The sequence below is a fragment of the Malaclemys terrapin genome, chromosome 1, assembly GCF_027887155.1.
Source record: "Malaclemys terrapin pileata isolate rMalTer1 chromosome 1, rMalTer1.hap1, whole genome shotgun sequence".
In the NCBI taxonomy this organism is placed as follows: domain Eukaryota; kingdom Metazoa; phylum Chordata; order Testudines; family Emydidae; genus Malaclemys; species Malaclemys terrapin.
The window spans coordinates 345,368,106-345,391,940 of NC_071505.1; the positions used below are offsets into that span (position 1 = coordinate 345,368,106).

The 23,835-nt window shown below is 42.8% G+C and overlaps 1 protein-coding gene across 1 annotated transcript in view; it reads left to right on the top strand.

Annotated features, from left to right (window-relative positions):
• Nucleotides 1-23,835, top strand: part of CLPB (ClpB family mitochondrial disaggregase) — a 141,142-nt gene that overhangs the window by 100,918 nt on the left and 16,389 nt on the right. Inside the window, exons 8-11 of the mRNA XM_054015924.1 lie at nucleotides 11,818-11,895; nucleotides 14,354-14,409; nucleotides 18,124-18,168; nucleotides 23,289-23,450. Coding sequence (XP_053871899.1) covers nucleotides 11,818-11,895; nucleotides 14,354-14,409; nucleotides 18,124-18,168; nucleotides 23,289-23,450 — 341 coding nt within the window. The remainder of the gene's footprint in view (nucleotides 1-11,817; nucleotides 11,896-14,353; nucleotides 14,410-18,123; nucleotides 18,169-23,288; nucleotides 23,451-23,835) is intronic.

The window sequence follows — 23,835 nt, forward strand, 5'->3', positions numbered from 1 at the left end:
GTGTTTTGTTTTCACGTCCCTCTTCTAACAAACGCTGCAGCTGTGTGAGATGCCTCATGCTGAGCCCAGCGGTTTATAGTTCTGGAGCTACAGGGGTTCCACATGTAGGTGCAGAGACTCTCAAGTGACATGCATTGAAAAGTTTTACCTGTGTGTGTAACTGTTTTCATACCTTTTATTGGTCACACTCAGAGTACAACTGAGGCCCTCAGTCCCTAGGGGGTCGAATTAGGCCAGTTTGTGGCAACTCAGAGAGCTGTTACTTTCCCCTTGTGGCTATGTCTTGTGCTCCAGAATCTAAGCTTTCATTGTTTTAAAAGGAAAAAAAAAAAACCGTAGGATTCTAGCCCTTATAGTTGTGAAAAACATCTTTAAAATGTGAGCCAGTGTGATCTTCCTGAGTCTGCAGACAGCAGAAACAGTAGCTCTGGGAGGTGTGAAGTGCTCATATTCATTTGAAGGAGTGGTAACTGAAGTCTGGCCAAGAGAATTTGAATGTGTAGTGTTAATTATTTCACTGCTGATCAAAACACTTAAGAGACAATCACACTGCAAGTGGCCTCTCATTTGGCACCTCAAGTGGGTGAAGTTGCATTAGTACCTCCCAGTGTGTGTTACCAGTTTGATCACAAGCAATTCATTTCACACAGGCTGCCTGAAAAGCCGTGAGACAGTAATGACTTTCAGTTACTAGCAACCTGGGCTGGATTTGATACGTTGACCCAGACCCGAAAGCCTCCATATCCTGTTAATACTTCCCTGAACAATTCCGTCACCCAGATTCAGTGTCTGGAAATAGGACAATAAGGTGAGACAGAGCTAAGGTCAGAACACAGGCGCGTGCAGCTGATGATCATAAATACAAAACCATACCAATATCGTTAACAAAGACAGGCCCTCGCAGCCCATGGAAGAGCTGCCTCTCCCACGGCTAACACAACAGACACCTTCCCTGTTTTGAGAACGGTTATGGCTGTGCCTGGAGGCAGCAGTACGGGCTAATTGGGAAGCTTTGATTAATGGGTAGTGCCTGTTTCTGACACAGGTGGTGTTTGTGCACATTAAAGCTGTTGCCTTTATGGAGGCTTCTCTTATTGAATTATAGGGAATGCGCTAGGTACCCCAGCAGCCTCGGGATATTAGACTGATATCCCCGCTGCCCCTTTTTTGTTGTTTTGTTTCAGTAATGTTGAATTTAGACAGCGGTTAGCCTTCTGAGCGCTCACCGTTCAGTTATCCCTGCAGCCACTTTACGGAATCAGTGCGCCCTTCTGCTTTCCACCGCTGATACAATACATGTTGTTTCTTTGGCTAGGAGACAGACTATACGATGTCTCTTAAGATTTACCAAATTTAGCTGATCTGTTTAGATTTTAATTTATAAGCTCTTCCTTAATTTAATCATCTGATTTGATTCAGTGCCCCTTGTATGATCTCCAGAGACTCCCATCCCAGAGTGAAAAAGAGAATGGGGTTTAGAGCACCGGTCTAGGAGCCGGTTTCAGAAGCAGTGGTGCCCAGATTCTGAGGAGAGCAGTGAAGCTAAAACACTGAATCTTGCACTTTCTGCTGCTGCGCTAAGCATGCAAGTTGCATTAATTTGTGTGTTCAGAAGCTTCCTCTGAACTGACTAATACAGCAGTTGGAAATTAGGGGCTAAAGGAGTCGGGGTTGGGGGGTTGGTGCAGTTTGCACACTGAGAAGCTGGAAGAGATGAGTGGAGCAGGAAAAACAATTAATATGAGAGTGAAGGAAGTTGGTTTGGTTTGCTCTTTGCAACTGCATGATTATCTCTTATATAGTATTTGAGCCTCCTGTAGCAGAACTAAGAAGGGTACAGTACCTGATTCACCATATCATCATGAATGGGGAAGCACCAAAGCAGTATTCCTCTTTGATCTTCCATAGACTTATATCTCAGTCCTACATCTCCACTGTCTCTTCTGCTCTAGAAGAAGGGAAGGGCCAGGGCAGGACTGCGATAGTGTGGGATTACACCTAGCATATCCTGACAGATGATCTCTGCTCACCGCTCTAGGGGAAGGCGGGAAACCCTAACTGTCCGCTGTTCCTACCAGTACTCTGAGTGGAGAAATTCCTTCCTGTCTTCCAGTCTGCTGATCAGTTTAGTCCTGTGGAAGGGAGGAAGCGTAAATGTAGTTAAGTGATGCTCTACACTGTACAGATGTGGATACTCCCTACTTTCTATGCTGTATTTTAATGTAATCAAACTGGAGTATTTCAGGTAGCACGGAAACATCCAAGAAAAAACCAAGCAGGTCTCTTCTGTAATGTTAGAAACTGACAAAGGCCTAGATGCTACAAGTGCTCATGCAAATGAACAGCTAAATGGTTTATGATTATGTTTCCAGGGCACTTTAATAAATCACTGCACACCTTCTGGCTTTGGTCAACTCTTGTTTGTCCTTGCACATGAACATACAGACACAGGGGTAAATACACTACATGCTCTGGTGATTCCCAGGAAGGGATCCCTTCTCAGATTATATAGCAAAGGGTGAGAGCTCTTTAAAATATGTGTATTTTCTGTTTCATGTCCTCACATCCTCCCTGTAGACAATACGTAATTGTTTGTGTGTGTATATAATATTAATAGTATTACATTGGGTGCCTGGTAGCAATCATCTATAGTTAAGGTTGCCACAGTTTTCAGTTGATTTTCTGAACCTTCAGGACTAAAATTTCCCATCTTTGGGTTCTGCCCAAAGGAGATTTGCCTCTTTTGTTTGGGTTTTTTTAAGTTTGAGCAAATACACTTCAGCCATTTTGAATGAAAGGGAAAAGAGAGAAAATCCACTGTTCATATTACAAAATTACACAGTGACCTTTCTGAACAGTCCTACAGCTGAGATATCTGAGGGTTGAAAGTTGCCCTCCGATAAGGAATGAATTGGAGCAGCACCTGGCCTTGATCCCAAGGAAAATGGCTTTGATAGGGACAAGTTGCAAATCCCATACCTGAGCATGCTTAGTACCTGTCTTGTTAAGGGTTCGACTGTGGGGGAATTGGGGGGAGGGATAGCTCAGTGGTTTGAGCATTGGCCTGCTAAACCCAGGGTTGTGAGTTCAATCCTTGAGGGGGCCATTTAGGGATCTGGGGCAAAATCAGTACTTGGGCCTGCTAGTGAAGGCAGGGGGCTGGACTCAATGACCTTTCAAGGTCCCTTCCAGTTCTAGGAGATGGGATATCTCCATTAATTATTATTATATTATTATTATATTAAACTATCATAAGTGTGCACTGAGCTCTCTAGTCCTCAGAACAACTCCCAACCAGTCAAGACAAGTGGGAAACCCAGGATCCAGTAAAAGGGATCCTCTTCCTCCATATCTCACAACCTCCATACAGCTTGGCACAGTTAGCAGTGTTATGCTCAGTTCAGAGTGCTATAGATCCTGCAGTAAACTTCTAGCCTGGCAAAATCTGACGGGTCCTGAATACCCTTGTTAGTAGATTCAGAAGCTCGCCAGGTGGAGGGTGACCCTGCAGTTGGCACATGCCTGAAGAGAGTCACCCTGGTGGTCCCATGAATGTGGGCAGTCTAAGAAGCACCACTGAATGAATTGATTTGATAAATGGACATTTATTACACTCACAAATTGGCTGAAACCAATTTTGGTCACATCAACCCCTGATAACTGCTGGGGTATTGATCTGTGTAAAGTAATACAGTGAATTTATCAGTTCAATAGCGAGCTGAAGGGCCTCTCAGAGACACAGCAGCACGGTTACACTGTTACAGATGTACGAAATTAAGTAAGAGCTCTGCAGTGACGCTGGAAATGGCTCCAGAAAGAAGGCTCAGATATCATCATCATCCTTTCCCGTTGCAACGGGTTTGGATTTCTTCATGAGATTTCCGTAAAGCAGCAGTACCTGAATTTTCTTCACACCTTCAGCATCGAAGGAGGCATCTCCGCCCGAAATATGGATTTCCTGCATGAATGTCGATGAAAAATTCATAACGTGGTGGGCAAATACATCGTGTGGCATGGACACCTGGAACACCATGTCAGCCAGGATGCTACTCTCTGAGCCTGCCACTGGAGTTTTAATCTTCCCAACCCTGCATTGATGGGTTGCTTGAGGATCACTCCATCCTGAGATGACCTCTTTGTTCCTTTTGTCATAGCAGTGCAGCAACCAGCACCAACTAGAGGATAGGTGGACAGCTGCTTAGAGTCATGGCTTGCTTGTTGCAATCTCTCTTTCTCATTGCCCTGAATCTTTGGTGTTAGATTTGTGCAGCTAGGTTACTTATTTGGACTATGATCATTATTTTAAGGCTATAAACAAAACCACTTTGACACATACCACTCTAGGTTGTTTTAAATAATCGACAGGAGCTGAGTTTCTTCACTGCAATGACTGATAACTCTTTCTAGCTTTCTAACAAGAACTTCAGTCTAAAGTCATCATCCCTCATTTTATGATAGGCAATATTCTCTAAACAGTAACACAACTAAATCTGTGGCTGTATCAGATACCCATGGGATTTGCCATATGGGAGCTGACCATTTTGTCCATAGAATCATAGAATCTCAGGGTTGGAAGGGACCTCAGAAGGTCATCTAGTCCAACCCCCTGCTCAAAGCAGGACCAATTCCCAACTAAATCATCCCAGCCAGGGCTTTGTCAAGCCGGGCCTTAAAAACCTCCAAGGAAGGAGATTCCACTACCTCCCTAGGTAACGCATTCCAGTGCTTCACCACCCTCCTAGTGAAATAGTTCTTCCTAATATCCAACCTTGACCTCCCCCACTGCAACTTGAGACCATTACTCCTTGTTCTGTCATCTGCCACCAGTGAGAACAGCCGAGCTCCATCCTCTTTGGAACCCCCACTCAGGTAGTTGAAAGCAGCTATCAAATCCCCCCTCATTCTTCTCTTCTGGAGACTAAACAATCCCAGTTCCCTCAGCCTCTCCTCAAATGTCATGTGCTCCAGACCCCTAATCATTTTTATTGCCCTCCTCTGGACTCTTTCCAATTTTTCCACATCCTTCTTGTAGTGTGGGGCCCAAAACTGGCCACAGTACTCCAGATGAGGCCTCACCAATGTCGAATAAAGGGGGAACAATCACGTTCCTCTATCTGCTGTCCATCTAGTCTCAGAATTTGCTTCAGAGAACAGTGAAAACATGACCACAGTGAACCCAATTGTCTGTGCAGTATTGTATATGCTGACCCCTGCAGGTAATCATTTTGTGCTCTGAAGCAAGAGTTTATTATTCTTATGGTCTTAACTGGCATAGCTGCAAATGGTGGTGGTGGTCATAATAGTCTCCATCCTTTTTTTTGTTTTTGTTTCTTTTAAATCCACCCACATTATTTGACCTCTCGTGTGCATATTCATAAATGATCTGGAAAAAGGGGTGGCAAAATTTGCAGATGATACAAAACTACTCAAAATAGATAAGTCCCAAGCAGACTGCGAAGAATTACAAATGGATCTCACTAAACTGGGTGACTGGGCAACAAAATGGCAGATGAAATTCAGTGTTGATAAATGCAAAGTAAAGCACATTGGAAAACATAAATACATATAAAATGATGGGATCTAAATTAGCTGTTACCACTCAAGAAAGAGATCTTGGAGTCCTTGTGGATAATTCTCTGAAAACATCCACTCAGTGTGCAGCGGCAGTCAAAAAAGCAAACAGAATGTTAGGAACCATTAGGAAAGGGATAGATAACAAGACAGAAAATATCATACTGCCTCTATATAAATCCATGGCACGCCCACACCTTGAATACTGCGTGCATATGTGGTCGCCCCATCTCAAAAAAGATATATTGGAATTGGAAAAGGTACAGAAAATGGCAAAAAAAAATGATTAGAGGTATAGAACAGTTTCCATGTGAGGAGAGATTAATAAAACTGAGACTTTTCAGCTTGGAAAAGAGACGACTAAGGAGGAATATGATAGAGGTCTATAAAATCATGACTGTTGCAGAGAAAGTACATTAAGGAAGTGTTATTTACCCCTTCTCATAACACCAGAACTAGGGGTCACCCGATAAAATTAATAGGCAGCAGGTTTAAAACAAGCAAATGGAATATTTCTCAATTAAAAAAAGAACTAGATAAGTTCCTGGAGGATAGGTCCATCAATGGCTATTAGCCAGGATGTGCAGGGATACAAATCCATGCTCTAAAGTGTCCCTAGCCTCTGTTTGCCAGAAGCTGGGAATGGGTAACAGGATGTATCACTTGATGATTACCTGTTCTGTTCATTCCCTCTGGGGCACTTGGCATTGGCCACTGTCCAAAGACAGGATACTTGGCTAGGTGGACCATTAGTCTGGTCCAGTGTGGCCTTGTTATGTTCTTATGTGAACGATAAAGACCAAGGGCAGACCTAGTACATTCAGCCACCTGGGAAGTGTGAGTTTTTCATAACACTCCCAAAAGAGCCTGTTGTAGTTGTGGAGTGTACAGCTGCCGTTATGAAAGGGTCCTCAGCACAAGTGTCTCTTTTTCAGTCTGCAAAGCCCCGCATAGTTAGAACAAGCCTGTTTCCACCATATTCCTCCCTTTATGATGGCAGTTTTACTTAGATCATTCTAGCTTGTGAGGAGCTGGAGAGCAGTTTTATGCATGTGCCGAGTTTTGCTGTTGGCTTTGATATTTCTGAGAGTTTGGAAACATCTGCTTCAGACGTGTTCTCAGTGTTGCAACAGTATAGGTTTTAAAAGTCTTTGTATTTATAGTTTCTTTCCCTAAAGCATTCACCTTATTCTTCAGCTTCTTGCTGCAATGTTCTGCCTCTTGGAGGCTCAGCACAGACCAAATTCTGCTCTCTCCTATGCGCACTTGTGGTTCCCGTTAAAGTCTACAGCAGTCAGTGCACATACTTCTTACAATGACATTTACCCCATCCACTTTGGCTCAGTTCTTCTCTGCTTGTGCACCAATGTGCAGAGGCCAGGCACAGTGGCAGTCACAGATTCATAGAGTTCAAGGTCAGAAGGGACCATTATGATTAGCGACCTCCTGCATAGCACGGGCCAGAGAATTTCACCCTGTCATCCTGCATTGAGCCCATCGCTTTTGCTTAAGCTAAAATATCTGTTAGAAAGATGTCCAGTCTTGATTTAAAGACTCCCAGTGAGTAGAGGGTCCACCACATCCCTAACTATTTGTTCCAATGATTGATTACCCTCCTTGTTAAGAATTGTGTATCTTATTTCTAGTCTGAATTTGTCTAGCTTCAGCCATTGGCTCCTATTAAGCCTTTGCCTGGTAGAGTAACGTACATTTCCTCATGTAGGCACTTATAGGCTGATTAAGTCACCTCTGAACTTTCTCTTTGTTAAGCTAAACAGATTTAGCTTCTTAAGTCTCTCACTGTAAGGCAGGTTTTCCAGACCTCGAATCATTCTTGAGGCTTTTTTCTAAACCCTTATTTGTCAACATCCATTCTGAAGCCTGGACACCAACACTAAACACAGTGTCCAGTAATAGTCTGACTCATGCCCAGGGCCAATCCCAGGAGGGCCATTTGGCCTGGGCTTCAAGCTCAAAGAGGGCCTCAAATTTAGACACTCGTTAATTTTGGGGCATTTGATAAGTTTCTCAACTTGTTTTTATGCGCCTCTCTATTGGACCAAAATGTGACACACACTCCCATCTTAGAGCTGCAAATATAAGCAAATAGGAGATGTGATTTGGTAAAAGACATAATTTTTTTGTTAACTGACATAGATTTTGTCAGATTAAAGAGTTTAAAACGTTCATAAATATTAATAAAAATATATCGCTTCTGATGGCACAAGATTAGACCATGTGTCGTCATTTTTTATTTGTATTCTGGCTAGGGGCTTCAAAAGCTGGAAGTGGCCTGGACTCTCTGGACCTCTGAGAGAGCCTGCTCATGCCATATGCAGAAGTAAACCCGCTTTCCTAGGCCTACTTCATATACACCCAAGAATAGCATTTGCTCTTAGCGACTGCTTTTGTTCAGTTGGTTATCCGCCATGCCCACAAGTCTTTTTCAAGTCATTGCTTTCCAAAATAGACCCGATCCTGTAAGTGTGATCTGCGTTCTTGGTTCTTAGGTGTATGACCTTGTATTAAAAGGCATGTTGTACCATGAGCCCGTTTTACCATGTGATCCCAATCACGCTATAAATCTGACCTCTCCTTATCATTATTTTACCACTACACCAATTTTTGTGTCACCTATAAACTTCACTAGTGATTATTTTGTTTTCTTCCAGATAATTGATAAAGATACTAAATAGCATTATGCCAAGAACAGAGCCCTGAAGGACCCCACTAGAAACACCCCTTATTGGATGATAATTCCCCATTTACAATTACTTCTTTAAATCGATCAGTTAGATAGTTAACTGATTTCATATGTGCTGTCTTGATTTTGTATAGAGGTAATATTGTAAATCAGAATGTCATGTGGTACTAAGTTAAATGCCTTACGGAAGTCTCTCTCTCATGTCAACAGTTACCTTTATCAACCAATCTTGTAATCTCATCAAAAAAAACAATCCAATTTGTTTGATAAGACCTATTTTCCATAAATCCATGTTTGTTGGCATTCATTATGCTGCCATCTTTTAAGGCTTTACTGGTTGCATCCCACATTGGCATGCCCATGATTTTGCCTAGGATCAGTGTCAGGCAAACCAGCCAGTAGTGATTTGGGTTGTCCCATCTTTAAATATTGGCACAACATTAGTTTTTTTCCCATCCTCTAGGAGTTTCCCCAGTGTGCAGAGATTTGTTAAATATCAACATCAATGGCTCAGAATGCTCCTCAGCCAAACCTTTTAAAGATTTTTGGTGCAAATGATCCACTCCTGCAGATTTAAAATGGTTAACTTTATCAGTTGCTTTTTACACTCTTCCTAGTTACTGTTGGAATAGAAATGCTTTCATTGGTGCTATAAGCTATAAATAAATCATCCAACTTCTTTTCAAATATAGAATAGAAATATTTATTGAACATTCTGCCTTTTCTGTATCAAGATTAATAATTTTCTACCCCTATCCTCTAGAAAGTCATCCTTATCTGTACTACTGCTAGGATGGTGTTTTTTCCTGATATATTTTAAAAATTCCTTCTTATTGTCCTTAACTATACTGGCCATAGATTTTTCACTGATATCTTTAGCTTCCTTTATCAGTTATCTGTATTTCATAACTGCTTATTTATAGTGATTGCTATCCACTTCCTCCTGCTAGCACTGTGGAGAGAATCAAGTTCTAGGAGAGGGAGCTGGAGTCACTTCTTTCTTGTGCATCAGCAATAGCATTGTTTACTGAGTTCCTGTCAGTTATACCTGGAGGCAAAGGTGCTGCATTGGGATTGCTGGGAGCAGAATTTGACCTGCAAAACTTTTATTAAGACCCTAAAAGAGATGGGCAGATGAGGAGGAAAGAGCCCAGCTTGACTCTCAGATCCCAGATTGTATTTGCAGGGGTGACAGTCAGAAATAATAAAACAGAGTGTATTTGGTATGGAAATCATTGAAGGACAATAAACATGGAGCCTCACAGTGCCACTTGTACAGTGAAATTCTACTCTGAAAGCAAGAATTTCACTTTAAAAACCCAGTAGAGCTCCAAATCTCTAGATCATTCATTTTCTCTCCATTTTTCATCCTGCCTTTACCTCTGCTACCATTATTCTCCCCTGCGATCTTAAAAGTATTTTAGGCTGTAAATCCTGAAAGCTTGGCGTTTAGCCTGTTTATGCAGTACTTATATCAAACATGATATGCTGCATCTTTGGTCTCATTGACCTCTGGCAACTGCTGAGACACAGGTCTGTGTAGAATTTTAAAAAGCACACTACAGGTAAGTTCTTAGGAGCACAATTTACAACACAATACCGTTTATTTTTATGTCGCTTCCTTCTTACAAAATGTCACAAAACGTTTTCCAGCCCCCGCCGATCAATACGGCAAGAATAACTCCTTATAAGAGCTGTAATAGAGGAGGCTTTGTTTTAAATAATGCAAATAACTCAGGAAGGCCTCAGTGGTCTGAGACATGATTCTGTCTCTTTTCTTCTGAACTACAGACCCCCCACCACCAATAAGCTGAATATTCAATATCCTTTCACTACCTTTATGCTTCAACTATGATTATGAGAACCCTTGGAGCTGATAAGATTTGCTTTTTGCTGTTGAGTGTTGTATGCTTTGTCTCTATAGAGCAGGGTGCCCACTTTTTTCCCAACCAGGGCCCCATCCTAGATCATTAACTGGTCATATTTAATGCAGAAGGGTGGTCTGCTGAGACCTCGGGTCCCAGCTGCAGTGCCTCATCTTGGTCTGAGGGACCTTCCGATTGGACCAAGTTGTCTGTGGCCTGCTGGGAAATGTACTTTCTATGGGATGCGCCTACATATACAATAATACTTGTTTTTCGCTCAGAGAACTCAAAGCAGTTTACGAAGCTGGGTAAACATTACTCTCCTCATTCAGAGATTCCAGATCTGAGCTGGGGGTTGGGTGTGATCGGCGCCCATTTCTAGTTAACACCAATTCTATACTTAAACTAGAGCTGGAAGACATCCCTTGGTTCAGGCTTTGTGTGTATTCCGCAGACACTTAGCCAGGTGCATTGCAAACCAGTCAGGGGATCCAGGCCAAGTTAGGATTCCAATGCAAAATCTGGACAGATTTGACTGAGCTTTGCTTTGAATTTTTGGAGTGGTTAGAATCTGCAACGTTGTGAAACTCAGGGGGTTCAACGCTCATGCAGAGCACAACCCAGAAATGACTGTGTGGGGCCCCCAAACTCCCACAGGAACTAAAGCAGCTTTATGGCCATAGGAAGGGCCATGTTGGAACAGTCCAGTATCACAACTAGTCCTGTATTTTGCATCTAGCAGTGGCTGCCGCCAGGTGCTTCAAAGGCCAAAACTGCTCGGGTCCCAGTGTACCACCTTAGCTCACATAGTGTCATGCTTCACTTTCCCTCCCCCCACCTAGTTCCAATGATTTCATTGTTTCAGGGAGGCTGCTGGAGGAGGCAGGGACTCCTCAGTTTGACTGAGGGTGGCAGAATCGAGCCCTTAGCAATTGCACAAGCCCACTTTGAATGAGAGGACTCAATCCCGACCTCTGCAGGCAAATGAGTCAATGCCCTGAAGCAGGAGGGTGGTTTGACCTTCAGTATTTTGTAAATGAACATTGGACTTTGCTTTCTAACCCACCCCTGCCTTTGGGGTAGAGGTTTCCGTTTACATCACAGATCCATAACGCACATCCATATTCCTTTGCAGACATTCATTAATATCTCCAGACCATCCCCTTTTCCAGTGTTTTTAAACAAAACTTACAGCGGTATGTACATCAGTTCAAGGCTGCCATGACCTTGAATCCAAACATTCCCCCCCTTTCAATTTGCATAAGGGAAAGAAGTGACAAACTTCTCCAAACTAGCCCTTTACATAAAGGTTGCACTTACAAGCTGGAAAGCTAACACGCCTCTTGAATTCTCTCTCTACCACCCTTTCTTCGTTCATTCAATGTCCACCCTCCTTTCTGTTTCCCTGGCAACGTTGAGTGCACATCCTGGAAAACTTTATCCGAAATCTGCTCTGGGCAGCTTTCCAAATCCATGCTAACCTGATTAGGTGTCTCTGGGGGCCTTGCTGGCTAATCAAATTAGGTAGCACTAATGGTAGTGAAGACTTTGAGTGGGCAGAGAGCAGTAAAACATAGTGTATACTTAGTGATAATTATACTTGCTTTTGTGTCATTGATTTATATGCCTCTTTTTTTTCTCTCTTCCTCCTTTTGTTTTCGTTGTGTTTAAACTCAGCAATTCGGAGAAAGGAAAATGGCTGGTACGACGAAGAACATCCCCTGGTTTTTCTGTTCTTGGGATCATCAGGAATAGGTAACATATGGGTTGTCATTTGTCACGGGGGAGAGCACAGCTGATGAGGCCTGATGTAGGCATCATCTCATGGCATGTTCTGGACATACATGTGTGTGGAGAAGGGGGAAAGAGGAGGAGGTTACAATAACTTGCCCTGTTACCCAGTTGTATTCCAGAGTGTGTCACCACACACACTAAACTCTGTTTTCAGGGACTTATCACTCACTTGTCAAACACTTCATCAACTCCTGTGGCTGGGAAGGGACCTCCAGCGGGTCCTCTAGCCCATCCTCCTGTGTTTTGTCCAGGTAAAGGAAATAGCTTCAGTCTTACATTCATATATTATGATCCCCAGCTCGTGCAAGGGGAGCTAAACTGATTTAGAGCAGCTGAGAATCTGGGCTTTCAAGTCTCAACCGAAGAAGGACACTTTTAATAATAAAAATGTTGTTTTTAACAGATTAGACCTTTACAAAAAAATCAAACCTGTGCACAGGTGTGCAAAATAACCAGTTCGGAGGCGGCTTTTACATCATCAGCACTCCAGGGCAAGGACCGTATTTGTCTGCAAAGCACCTAGCACACACTATTGGCACTAATATTTTCCCTGACCACTTAAAAAGGTTAAAGCCGTCAAAATGTGGCCTTTGAAAGACAACGGACATTGTACTTTACATGGCCTCCCCTGCATTGACTTGGCTGGCTGGAAGATGCTCTAGTTGTATAGGTTAAGGCTATGCAACCATTATTGTCTGTCCAGAGTCCTGCCTCAGGGCCGTACTAGGCAAAGCATTTACTCTCAATGAGTTGCTGTGTAACTATATGAAAGCAATAAGCAATGTTAACTCTGAATTTCCTTGCTTTTGAATGTTTCTGTTGGACATTTAGAGCTAAATTCTTCCTTGATTGACACCTCCATTGACTTCTGTGGGATTAGACCTGCTGTAAATCAGGGCAGAACTTGGCCTTTAACATAATTACTTTTTTGTGGGGAGAGGGTAAATTATGACGTATTTTTGTGTGTATGCCATATGTATTAATGCCTATATATGAGTGTAGGTAGGTGTATAATATATAATGGATATAAACAGAGTATTGGAGACGTAAGTACAGATGCCATACCTGGCTTCGGATTCATTTCCAGGCATGATATAAGCTATTAGTTTTAACCCATAAAGCCTCTTCTGGTTTGGGTCCCACGGATCTCAAAGACTGCCTGTCTCCTTTTGTGGTACTCAGGCAGTTGAGGTGAGCTGGGATGCTCAGAGTGAAAGCCCCTGGGGTTGGCAGCGGAGCATTCTTCCTGAGGGCCTTTGATCCTGGCCCAGTCTGGAGTATTCTGACACCCAGGGCACTTTGCAAAGCCTGTCTGTTTACCCCAGCTCTTTCCGAATAGATAGAGTGAGAGGACGGGGTCTCCGTTTTCTTGAGCCAGTGTGTTTGTTGATACAATGTCAACATAGATTTATCCTGTAATATATGTTTTGAATTATTGATTGTTCATGTGCCTAGAGTTTTATGATAGACTCCTTGGATAAATCAAACAAATAAAGAATATCACATTTCCCGGCAAATTCACTTCTCATCTGGAAAGTAAAGACATTGCACATGAAACCTGGGATGTCTGGCACAAACGTAGCAAAAATCTGATCCAACTGTGCAGCTTTTGGGCAAAAGAATTAGAACCTCTCTGTATCTCCATTCAGGAATAAACCTATTAAAGGTCAAGCACAAGATCCTCTGCTCAGCCCCTGATGCAGCCTTCATCGCCCACTGGTTACATTTTCAACATGCCTTTGTCTTTTCTCCCCGTTGCTCCTCATGCTTGGGAGGAGCTCCCTGTAAACATCAGCAAAGCTACCTCATTGTCCTCCTTAAAACTCTCCTTTGCCTTGATGTCTTCCAAAAACTTGTGACAACTGTCAGGCTGCTGGTGTGCTGAGACCAGTGCCGACCATGCTGACCAATATTGTCTCAATGTTTCCTTGTGCTCCCCGCCGCCCTTTCTTTGTGTAGGCACCTGTTGTATCTGGTCTTATATTTAGATTGTCAGCTTTTTAGGGCAGGGACTGTCTTTTTGTTCTGTACAGCACTGAGCATAGTGGGAGTCTGGTCCATGACTGAGCTCCTAGGTGCTGCTGCAATACAAATAATAAATAATAGTTGCTATTAATAGGTGCATTCAAATTAGTTGTACTAAATGGAGACCAAGATTTTAAAAACTAACTGTTCATTTTGGGTGTCTTAATTTTGGCATTTCTGCCTTGGTATTAATACACCTGCTTAACATGAAATACTGTTGCAGAGAAAATCTCCATACATGGATTGCTCCTAATGTCTGAACTGGGCTCAAGTCCTGTATTGAGCACATGGGTTGTAGAGAGTTAGACACGTGACTTTTGCAATCATTCATGGTAAATGGAATGTGCCTTCTGATTGTTCTAACTCAGATCTTTTCTTACTATTTTCTGAATAGGTAAAACAGAGTTGGCCAAACAGACAGCCAAGTACATGCATAAAGATGCCAAGAAGGTAATTCCTGTTATATTAGTATTTTATCAATCAGCTGGGCTTTAGATAGCAGCATGGTTTTGTCCATCACTGATATACTACCGCATGCATCACTGCATGGTCCTTCTATGCGGGGGAGCCAAACTCACATTGTTGTCCATTTTGGATCACAGCGGCACTTTACTCAACAGCTGAAAGGAAGCATCGGATTTGTCTTTGTGCATCAGTGAGGGACGCTATTGCTTTAAAACAAACTTTTTTAAAAAAAACTGTGTGACTGCCTTTGTTTTTCATAACACTTTAGTATAATTCAAAGAATTTAGCAAAAGCTTGTTTAGCTTGTTTTCCTTGTTTATGAGGATAGTGTTAATTTGAACATCCTTTGTTGTGGACAAATACATTTCTTTGCTTATGTCACTAATAAAACCTTAGATCATTAGAAGTGAAGGAATTCTAAAAGTCAAATTTACTTGTCACTATGTGTGCTATTGGTTTGTTTTTTGCATTTCATTCAGCTTGGACAATGAACATAAGTGACATCACATTTGGGTTCTTAGTGCCGGAGTGTTTGGGTTTCAAGCACTGTTACAGATTTTTTATCTGTTTAAAAACAGCTATTTTCATTGGATTTTTTAAAAAAGCCATATTATAGAAACATTTTTAAGTAGTATTAGGTTTTAAAACATCTTTGTTTTTTCTTTAACAAAATTGGGCCAAGATTTTAAAAATTAGGAGCCTAAAGTTAGGCTCCTAAATCCATGTTTAAGCATCTATTAAATTTCAGCATTCCCAGCTGCTCCCATTGAGGTCAATGAAGATACACTAGTATAAAACTGGTGTGAGAGTCAGAAACAGGCCCTTTTCACGTCACAGAGGAAAATGCAGAGATGCAGCACCAAGGTGTCCTGCAAACTGGTGTTAGATCAATTCTGCCTCGCCTAGAAGTTCTGCAGTGTAGAAAAAACAAGATGAAATGACACACATTGAAAGAAGATCAAAAGTAAAACAAGGCCGTAAAACAGCCTGTTCTGGTTTCTTTTCCTCATCCATCTATAATTGCCTTTTAAATGTAATAAATTCCACTTCCTGGAACTCAGGCACCTTAATTCAGAGCTGCTGCACCTGGAATTGGTCAGTGCTTCAGCTAAACATCAAATGGAAAAATCAGCCAAACATTGAATGTTGTGTTAATTCAATAGCATGCACAAATCAGAGTTTTACTGTTTGGTAGTCAGTGCAGTAATTAGCCCTCTGAAGAGGGGTCATAAACTATATGGCTAGTTATAGGGGATGCAGCTATTAGCAGGAACGGACTGATTAAGAAAGAAGAATTCATAATGGTCTCATTTTCATACTGACAGAAAGGTTAATATTTAATTACAAATGCTAATATCTTTATATGGCCTGCCTTTGTCTGTGCTGTACGTACAATGAGCTCTCTGATGATTTGCTGACACGAGGGGTTAGATCACAAATGGGTTGATTCAGAAAAGAGCGTTTAGAAATGTCTTAGGGCCTGGTGTGGATCTTGCTCTCACCAGGGTAATTCCCTGGACTCTGGAGCGGACCCTCCTAATTTATACCATTGTAAATGAGATCAGGATCAGGCCTGGAAAGCTACCTTTGCTACACTGGCACTGATTTGGCTTGTCTCTGCTTTTGATGCCCAGTCTGAGGCCACAGCTCCCATTGACTGTCCGTAGAGTTGTGGGTATTCAGGCCTTGTGAAGCTCAGGTCTGTGTGTCTCAAGTTGGGCACTCCAAAGTCAGTGGCTGTTGGCCGTAAGAGGTTGGTTTGGGTAGCAGTGACGCAGTCTGACTGGCCTGGCAATGTTAATTTAGAGCTGGTTGGAAAAAAAAAATTCGAGAACAGTTTTCCATCAAAAATTGCAATTTTTTGAAATAATTTTTTTTTTTTTTTGGTGGAACTGTGTCAGTTTTGACAATTTTTTTCAAAAAGAAAAAGTCTAAACATTATGTTTCAATAGTGTCAAAATGTTTGGGTCTGACACAGCTTCAACACTGCATACTTGGTTTTATAGTGTCGTTTTGATTCATTTTGTTTTGACTTTATAGTATAATTGAAACAAAATGAATTAAGATGACACTGTTGACAGAAAATGTTTAGATTTCCCCCCCCCCCGTGGGAAATTTTGAAATTTCAGCTTTTTGTTTCAGATTGGAACAAGTTATTCTTTGACGTGTCAGCATTTTCCACAGAATTGAAATTCTGGTTCTTAACCATCTGTAACACGAGCATCTTTGTTCATATACAACTCCAATTGTGTTCTAGACTTGCATTAAAAGTAGATCCTCTGGGGAGATGCTGAAGCACCTCCGCTCTCCATACCTTGGGAACTAAATCTAGCATCGTTTAGTTAGTGTTAGGCCCCTGGAGAGGGCAAACTATTGCTGGGATTCGAAAGCCAATGGGAATTCCCATTGACAACCAGCATTCAGTAGCTATGTTTTTATACTTTTACCCTCTGCCAACTACTAGGGAACTATTTACCGTTCCAGTCTGTTTCTTCCCTACTCTTCTGTGTTTCTATATACATGATTGTGTCTCAGTGAATAGGGGATGTTTAGAAGCATGTAGGGAGAGGTCCTCCTACTTCATTTGATTTATTTATTTTTGTTACCATATCACTATTCTGAGGTGGATTTTCATACATACTGTCTTTCCACAAAACAACACTCAACTTCACATCCATGTCTATCCACTCTTCTGTTCCACCTTCAGCTACTGTTCCTGCACACAAACGAGTGTGTCACTAATAAGATGGCTGATATAGATGAGTAGAAGATATAGTCAGCTAGCTTCCTACAGGCCTGGTGAAACAAGTTTCAGGAGGGGGAGTAAATGCTACTGAATTGCCAGCTGGTAACATTTGCTGTGCATTAAGCACAAAGCCTTGGCCTAAGCTAGCATCCAAGGGTCTCTAGCACCCACAGAACACTCGCCGTGGTTCTCCAGCTGATACAGTTATAAGATGAGTCATGTATGTCACACAGCATGTGAGTCACAGAGGCACCAGCTGTGACTAGAAGAAATGCCTTTGGAGACCTGGCTGGTTGTCAGGTACTCCCATCCCTGCTATCACTGCTAGGAAAGTTCAAGCTTGCCTTTTCATAGCAATATGAGCTAAGTTATAGCTGCGAGCATGGGAAATTCATTTTCTGCAATGAACCACCAGCCCTTTCAGACATAAAAGGAGCTTTGTGTATCAACCTATAAATTCTGTGACAATATTATCTCAATGCTGTGATCATCCAAGTACTTAACTGACCTTGACTTTATGATTTTATTTTTTTGTACAGGGTAGGCATTATGTTCTCCTGTTGATTTATTTTTAAACAGTTGAACAGTAATAATGGCCATTTTATGTAGCAAATTGCAAGTCCCATTTTCATCCCCACCACTGCAGTGATGAGAGCAGGTCATCTTAATTGAACTCATTCAGAACAAGGATAGCCAGGTTTGGGACCATTCTTACATACCCTTGAGAAACCTTGGATTTATTTCCACCCTTTTCTTTCAGAATCAATCTCAGCCTTTTGCAATAGATTTATCTAATCATTTCATTGACAGGCATCCTTGGGAACAAACAAACAAACACTTCGGCATGTCAGTCCCCCTCAGCAGCTGCGCTGGATCCAAAGATGCTATTTAAATGTAATAAAATTTGTAGAGCATTAATCAAAAATAATGTTGCTTACTTATTTCTGTTGCAGGGTTTCATTAGACTGGACATGTCAGAGTTCCAGGAAAGGCATGAGGTTAGTAAATGGCCTGTCTGTATTCCCAGGGACTGAAATTCTAGTTTAATCAGTAATTTAAACAAATCATGTCAATTGTTTCTCTCTCTCTCCCCTCCACCTGCCATCACTGCTCTCTGAGGTGCTGAGCGCCTCCTCAGCTCCCATTGAAAGCAACAAGCACCTAACAGGTCTTGTGCCTTAGCATGGGATCTAATCTTGAGAGCAAAATCAGTGGGAGCTGTGAGTGCTCAGCGTCTCCAGGAACTGAGAAGTGAAATGTTGCAAACAGGGATGCAGGGAGAATAGCAAAGGCTGCAGTCCCAGCCACGGCACCGCTCCCAGCTGTGGCTCTGGCCACCTGCCATGGCTCAGCCTGCAGCCCCGGCCCCAAGCTACAACTCCGCTCCTGGCAGGGGGCCCACGGCTCAGCCTGCGGCCCCAGCCCCCAGCCACAACTCCGCGCCTGGCAGCAGACCGGGGTCTGTGGACACATTCCATTACAAGTAAGCGGGGGAACCGAGAGAGGAAAAGTTTGGGCACCTCTGCACTAGAGTGTAAAGTGCCAAGGCAGACTAGGAGCAGAGGCCAAGTCAAAGGAAATGCTTGAAAACAATATATATCCTATATTGTGGCCTCTGCACATGGTGCCAGTGGTTTCAACAGCAAGAGTATCAGAAGGGAATAGTTGTGTTCAGGAATGAATGCTGTCCAAATGTACGTGATCATCCATATTGTAATAACCCCCCACTAAAGCCATGTAAAGTCATGTTAATGGGGACTACAGGGACAGAAATCAAAACTGAAGAGGAGAAACTAGAGAAGTTCAACAATTTTACGTCTCTTGGAAGTACCATCAGTCAAGATGGTACCAGTTCTGAGGAAATAAGAAGAAGAATCGGGAAGGCAAGCGCTGCATTTGGAAGACTCAGAAACATCTGGCAACTCAAAAACATCTCCCTCGAGACAAAACTGTGAACGTGTACAAAGCAATTGTTATCGCCATCACAACATATAGCAGTGAGACATGGCAACTTACCAAGAAAGATATGCAAAAGCTGGATGCATTTAATCACAAATGGCTAAGAAGAATATTGGGAATAACAGAAAGATTGGAAGACGAATGAAGAAGTCAGAAAAATGACTGTACAAGGCACCCTCTCACAAATAATCTACAAAAGAAGACATCAATGGCAGGGACATATGCTGAGAATGGAGAATGGATGCTTACCAAATACTGCCCTTCAATGGAAGGCAGAAAATGCAAGAAGAAAGAGAGAAAGACCGCAAATAACATGGAAATGAACAGTTCTGAATGACATCAAGCACCTCAATATGAAATGGGAAGATTTGGAGAGAAGGGCAATTGACAGGCAAGGATGGCAGATGTGGGTAGCCCAATTTGCAACATATGTGGGTAGGCCAATGTGCAGCAAAGCATGGGATGGTCTAAGGTAAGGTACTTTGGAAGAGCTGTTGGTGATATTGTGCGTCCTCTGAAAGGTTCATGCATCCATAGGAAAGAAGGAATTGAGTGAAAGGATGAAGAGGCATTAATAGACTTTACAGATGATGCAGTATTCCTAGCAAACCTGTGTAGCATCCTGGACGAATACTACCTCCACCATTGGAAGAGAAGCAGAACAGCTGGACTAGTGACAGAAGCGGGGAACACCAGAGACTCAGAGTATGTCTACACTGCAAAATCTGTGCACAGGCTAGTTTGAACCCAGTTAGTGTGGAGAACAATAACAGTGAAAACAGCATCGTGAGCTTCAGAGCAGACTTGCGAGCCAAGTTAAATACTCAAGGCACGTCTTCACTACCCGCTGGATCGGCGGGTAGCAATCGATCTATTGGGGATCGACTTATCGCGTCTAGTGAAGACGTGATAAAATCGATCCCCGATGGCTCTGCCGTCGACTCCGGAAATCCACCGCGGCAAGAGGCGGAAGCGGAGTCGACGGCGGCGCGGCAGTGATCGACTCGCTGCCGTCCTCAGAGCCAGGTAAGTCGACCTAAAATACACAACTTCAGCTACACTATTCACGTAGCTGAAGTTGCGTATCTTAGGTCGACCCCCGCCTATAGTGTAGACCTAGCCTTAGGGTCCATGCTGAGCTTGTACTATCCTCACTGAAGCCAGAGCTGTCTTCGCTGCTGTTTGTTACCCCTGCTAGCTGGATTCAAGCTAGCTTGGGCAGCCTCCGTGCACAGCTGTTGCTGTGTAGACATACTCTGTCCGTCCCACTGCAGGATTTTAGGAATGAAAGTCTTTAAAATGCATGGAGTTGAACGTGTAGGATGTATCTCTCTGTCAGAAGCTGTGCTACAAAGGTATTTAAAAGCTGTAGCAAATAGAACAGGAAAATCTGATGGCACTAAAGATTTCAGACTGGAAAGAGATAGTCTATAAAGAGTGTACAGAGTTTTACACCAGGTCCCTTTCTTCTTCTTGACAGCTGTAGATGGCTTGCAGATCTTTATAGACAGTAAATAGAACGAGGTACATGGAGATCCTGAAGAGTGCGAGTTAGGAAGTAAGTTAAAGAAGAGTCCCATAACAGAAGCAGCTATTTCCTTAAACAGTATGCAAGAAGGAAGGAAAATGAGGCGTGTCTCCTTAGCTCAAACTTCAGAGGACAGTCTGTGAGTCAAGAGAGGGACTAGGGTCTTTGAGAGACGACCTTTCAGGGGAAAACCCGAGAAACAGCCCGTTAAAGCTAAGATCTCTGTTGATTGTTCCAAAATATAAAGGAAAAGCTCCAGGTTGGGAGTGTCAATTTTGGACACTAACAGGATGTGTCTGCATGTGCATGCACTCACATGTTATGCTCTAGAGTAGAGAAAGGACTCCGCTGGTTCAGCGACCTTGGTTAAATCGCTTAAATCCTTCTGTGCCTCTGTTGAGTAGACTGTGACAAGGGATAATAATTAACAACAACGCTGACGTATCATAGAGGGCAATTGTGAATCTCCGTGTGCTTGCCCAGCACATTGAGATTCTTAGAAGGAAGGGGCTAAAAAAAAGCCAGGATACTATTTTTTACCACAAGGCATTGGAGAGAAAGGGATACAGAGAGGGAAAATAGAAGAATGCTCAGAGAGCGATTGATAGATGATTGCCAAAGGGTCGTATGATAGGTGTGCTCTATACAGTAGCAGTAAATACATCAGTGACAGTCTTGATGATAGAGACAGTAGAAAAAGGACTCCAGAGTCAGAAACAGCAATATGCAAAGTATAAAATACCATACAGTGGCGAGGGTGACAGAGATGACAGCATGTAGGGAAGAGAATGGAAGAAATAAGGAAAGCAAAGGCAGAGAATTGCAAAGGAAGATAGAATACGTTTTTCATGCAAACAAGGATCAAGAAGTCAGTGCTGGAGACAACCGTACTAAAGAACGGCATGAGGAATCTGACACTGCTGAGGGCATTGCTAAAACAGTTGGAATGAGTGAGCTTCAGCCAAATTTTGTCCAACCAGTGGGAGCTTCTCGCCTATGCAGTAGAATGTAGCACTCTCAAAAGAGGATGGGGGCCAAATGCCAGAAGCAGATGTGCATTTCTCAGGAAGAGGAGAAGGAAGTAAAGATCCCAGTTCTCCCGAGGCAGACGGATCTGCGCAAAATACTCTACAAGTGGCAAAAAGCAGGCACCAGCCGTTGTACGAGGAAGTACTTCAAAGGATGGACCTAGGTTGGCTTTTTTCCTCCCTCAAATTTCCTGTATTGCGCTGGAGAGGTCGGAATACTGAAAGGGAACTGCAACTGGGAAATGCAGTGGTATCAGGTGGCAACATGGGCAAATGGCCGTAAAGACACAACTGTTATTCTCCAGCACAAAGTTAGTTTGCAACAGATTTATCATAATGCTGGGCCATTTCATTGTTCCAGAACAAGAAGTTGTGAATTCTCTCTTTCCCAAGCTAAATATTTGAAGGATTTGTTTTTCTGTCCCAAATATTCCATCTTGGCCCCTATTAACTGACTGCAACCAGCCTTATTAGGACATCACATGTTATAAGGCCAGGATTTCCAGAAGTGACTGGTGATTTGGAGGGCCCTGTTTCAGACACCTTAAAGGATCCTTATTTTCAGGAAATGCTGAGCATCCGCCGTCTGAAAATCAGGCTCCTTTAATGTGTCTTAAGTTGCGCACCCAAAATCACTAGGTGCTTTTAAAAATCTTGGCCGAGATAGCTGTATTGTGGTGTGCAGCCACCACTTTTGGTTGCTCACCACAATACAGCTATCTTGGCCAAGCTTTAAGTAGAAATGGCAAATATTTTTGTTATGATTTTTTTCCAGTTTATTTTATTCACAGAATTCCTTTGTGTTTTTCCTGGGCTCTGACTTCCAGTTGGTTCCCCCAATTGGGAGAGAGCAGAGGCTCCATCTTTCACCATCTCCCTGAGACCTCTTCACATTCTTAGCCAATCTGAAGTCCCTGCTTCCTCTCCACACTTTAGCTCTTTCACTGAAGCAGCTAGCTGTCCACATTTCTCAACTGTCCTGCTCTTGAAGTGTTTTGGAGACCAGGAAGATGGCCATTAAAGATCCCCTGGTGCTTTTTGAGAAGAGTAGGAATTAACTGGTGTCATCTGGCCACAATCTCTCTGTTTGACTTTAAGGCCATTTAGTTCTCAGCAACCTGAGGTATAAATCTACAACGCATCAGCATTAACTAGCCATGTAGACTCTGCTATTGCACATTAAAAGTTCTGTAGTGCACTTTGATCTACTGTGGTTTCAAAGAGAAGTAGGTCAAAGTGCACTATTGAACTTTTTCGTGTGCACACGGCCAGGGATTGCACGGCAAGCTAGAGCACTCTAGAGTTGCATCCCAGCTTGCTGCGCGCTGACTGACACATGCAGACGTTTCTTCAGGTTTGCATGTCCCAGGCTGTGAGTGAGCTATTACTGAGTGTTCACTGCTCAGCGGTCACTGTGTTACGTGTATCTAACTCATTGCTTGTCCAGGTGCTTTTGAGGTACTTGGTGAATAAAAGATGTCACAGTGTATATATAACTTAATTCTTATGTAAACAAAAAATTATTGGTCATTAGCGCCTATATAATGAGAGGAGCTTCTTCCATCGTCTCTTATGTGTCTTGTTTTCAATCACTTCCTCTTAGGTTGCCAAATTTATTGGCTCTCCGCCAGGCTACGTTGGCCATGAAGAAGGTGGGCAGCTAACCAAGAAGCTAAAACAGTGCCCAAATGCTGTGGTCCTCTTTGACGAGGTGGACAAAGCCCATCCAGATGTTCTCACCATTATGCTGCAGCTCTTTGACGAAGTAAGTCTGGCTCTCCGTGTCAGAGTGAGAGCATATGCAATACGACAGTGATTGATACAAGGGGCTGACTGGTACAGCTGGCATCTGGGTGTCTCAATCTAGGCACCCCAAATCACTAGTCTGAAAATTCTGAATTTCACAATTCTGAAAATTTGGGCTAGCAAATAACCCCCATCTTCCTATTCGAAGAACATAAGAACAGCCATACTGGTTCAGACCAGTGGCCTATCTAGTCCAGAATCCTGTCTTCTGACAATGGCCAACACCAGGTTCTTCAAAGTGAATGAACGGAACAGGTAATCATCAAGTGATCCATCCCTTGTCGTCCAGTCCCAGTACCTAGCAGTCAGAGGCCTAGGCCTTAGGGACACCTAGAGCAGTGGTT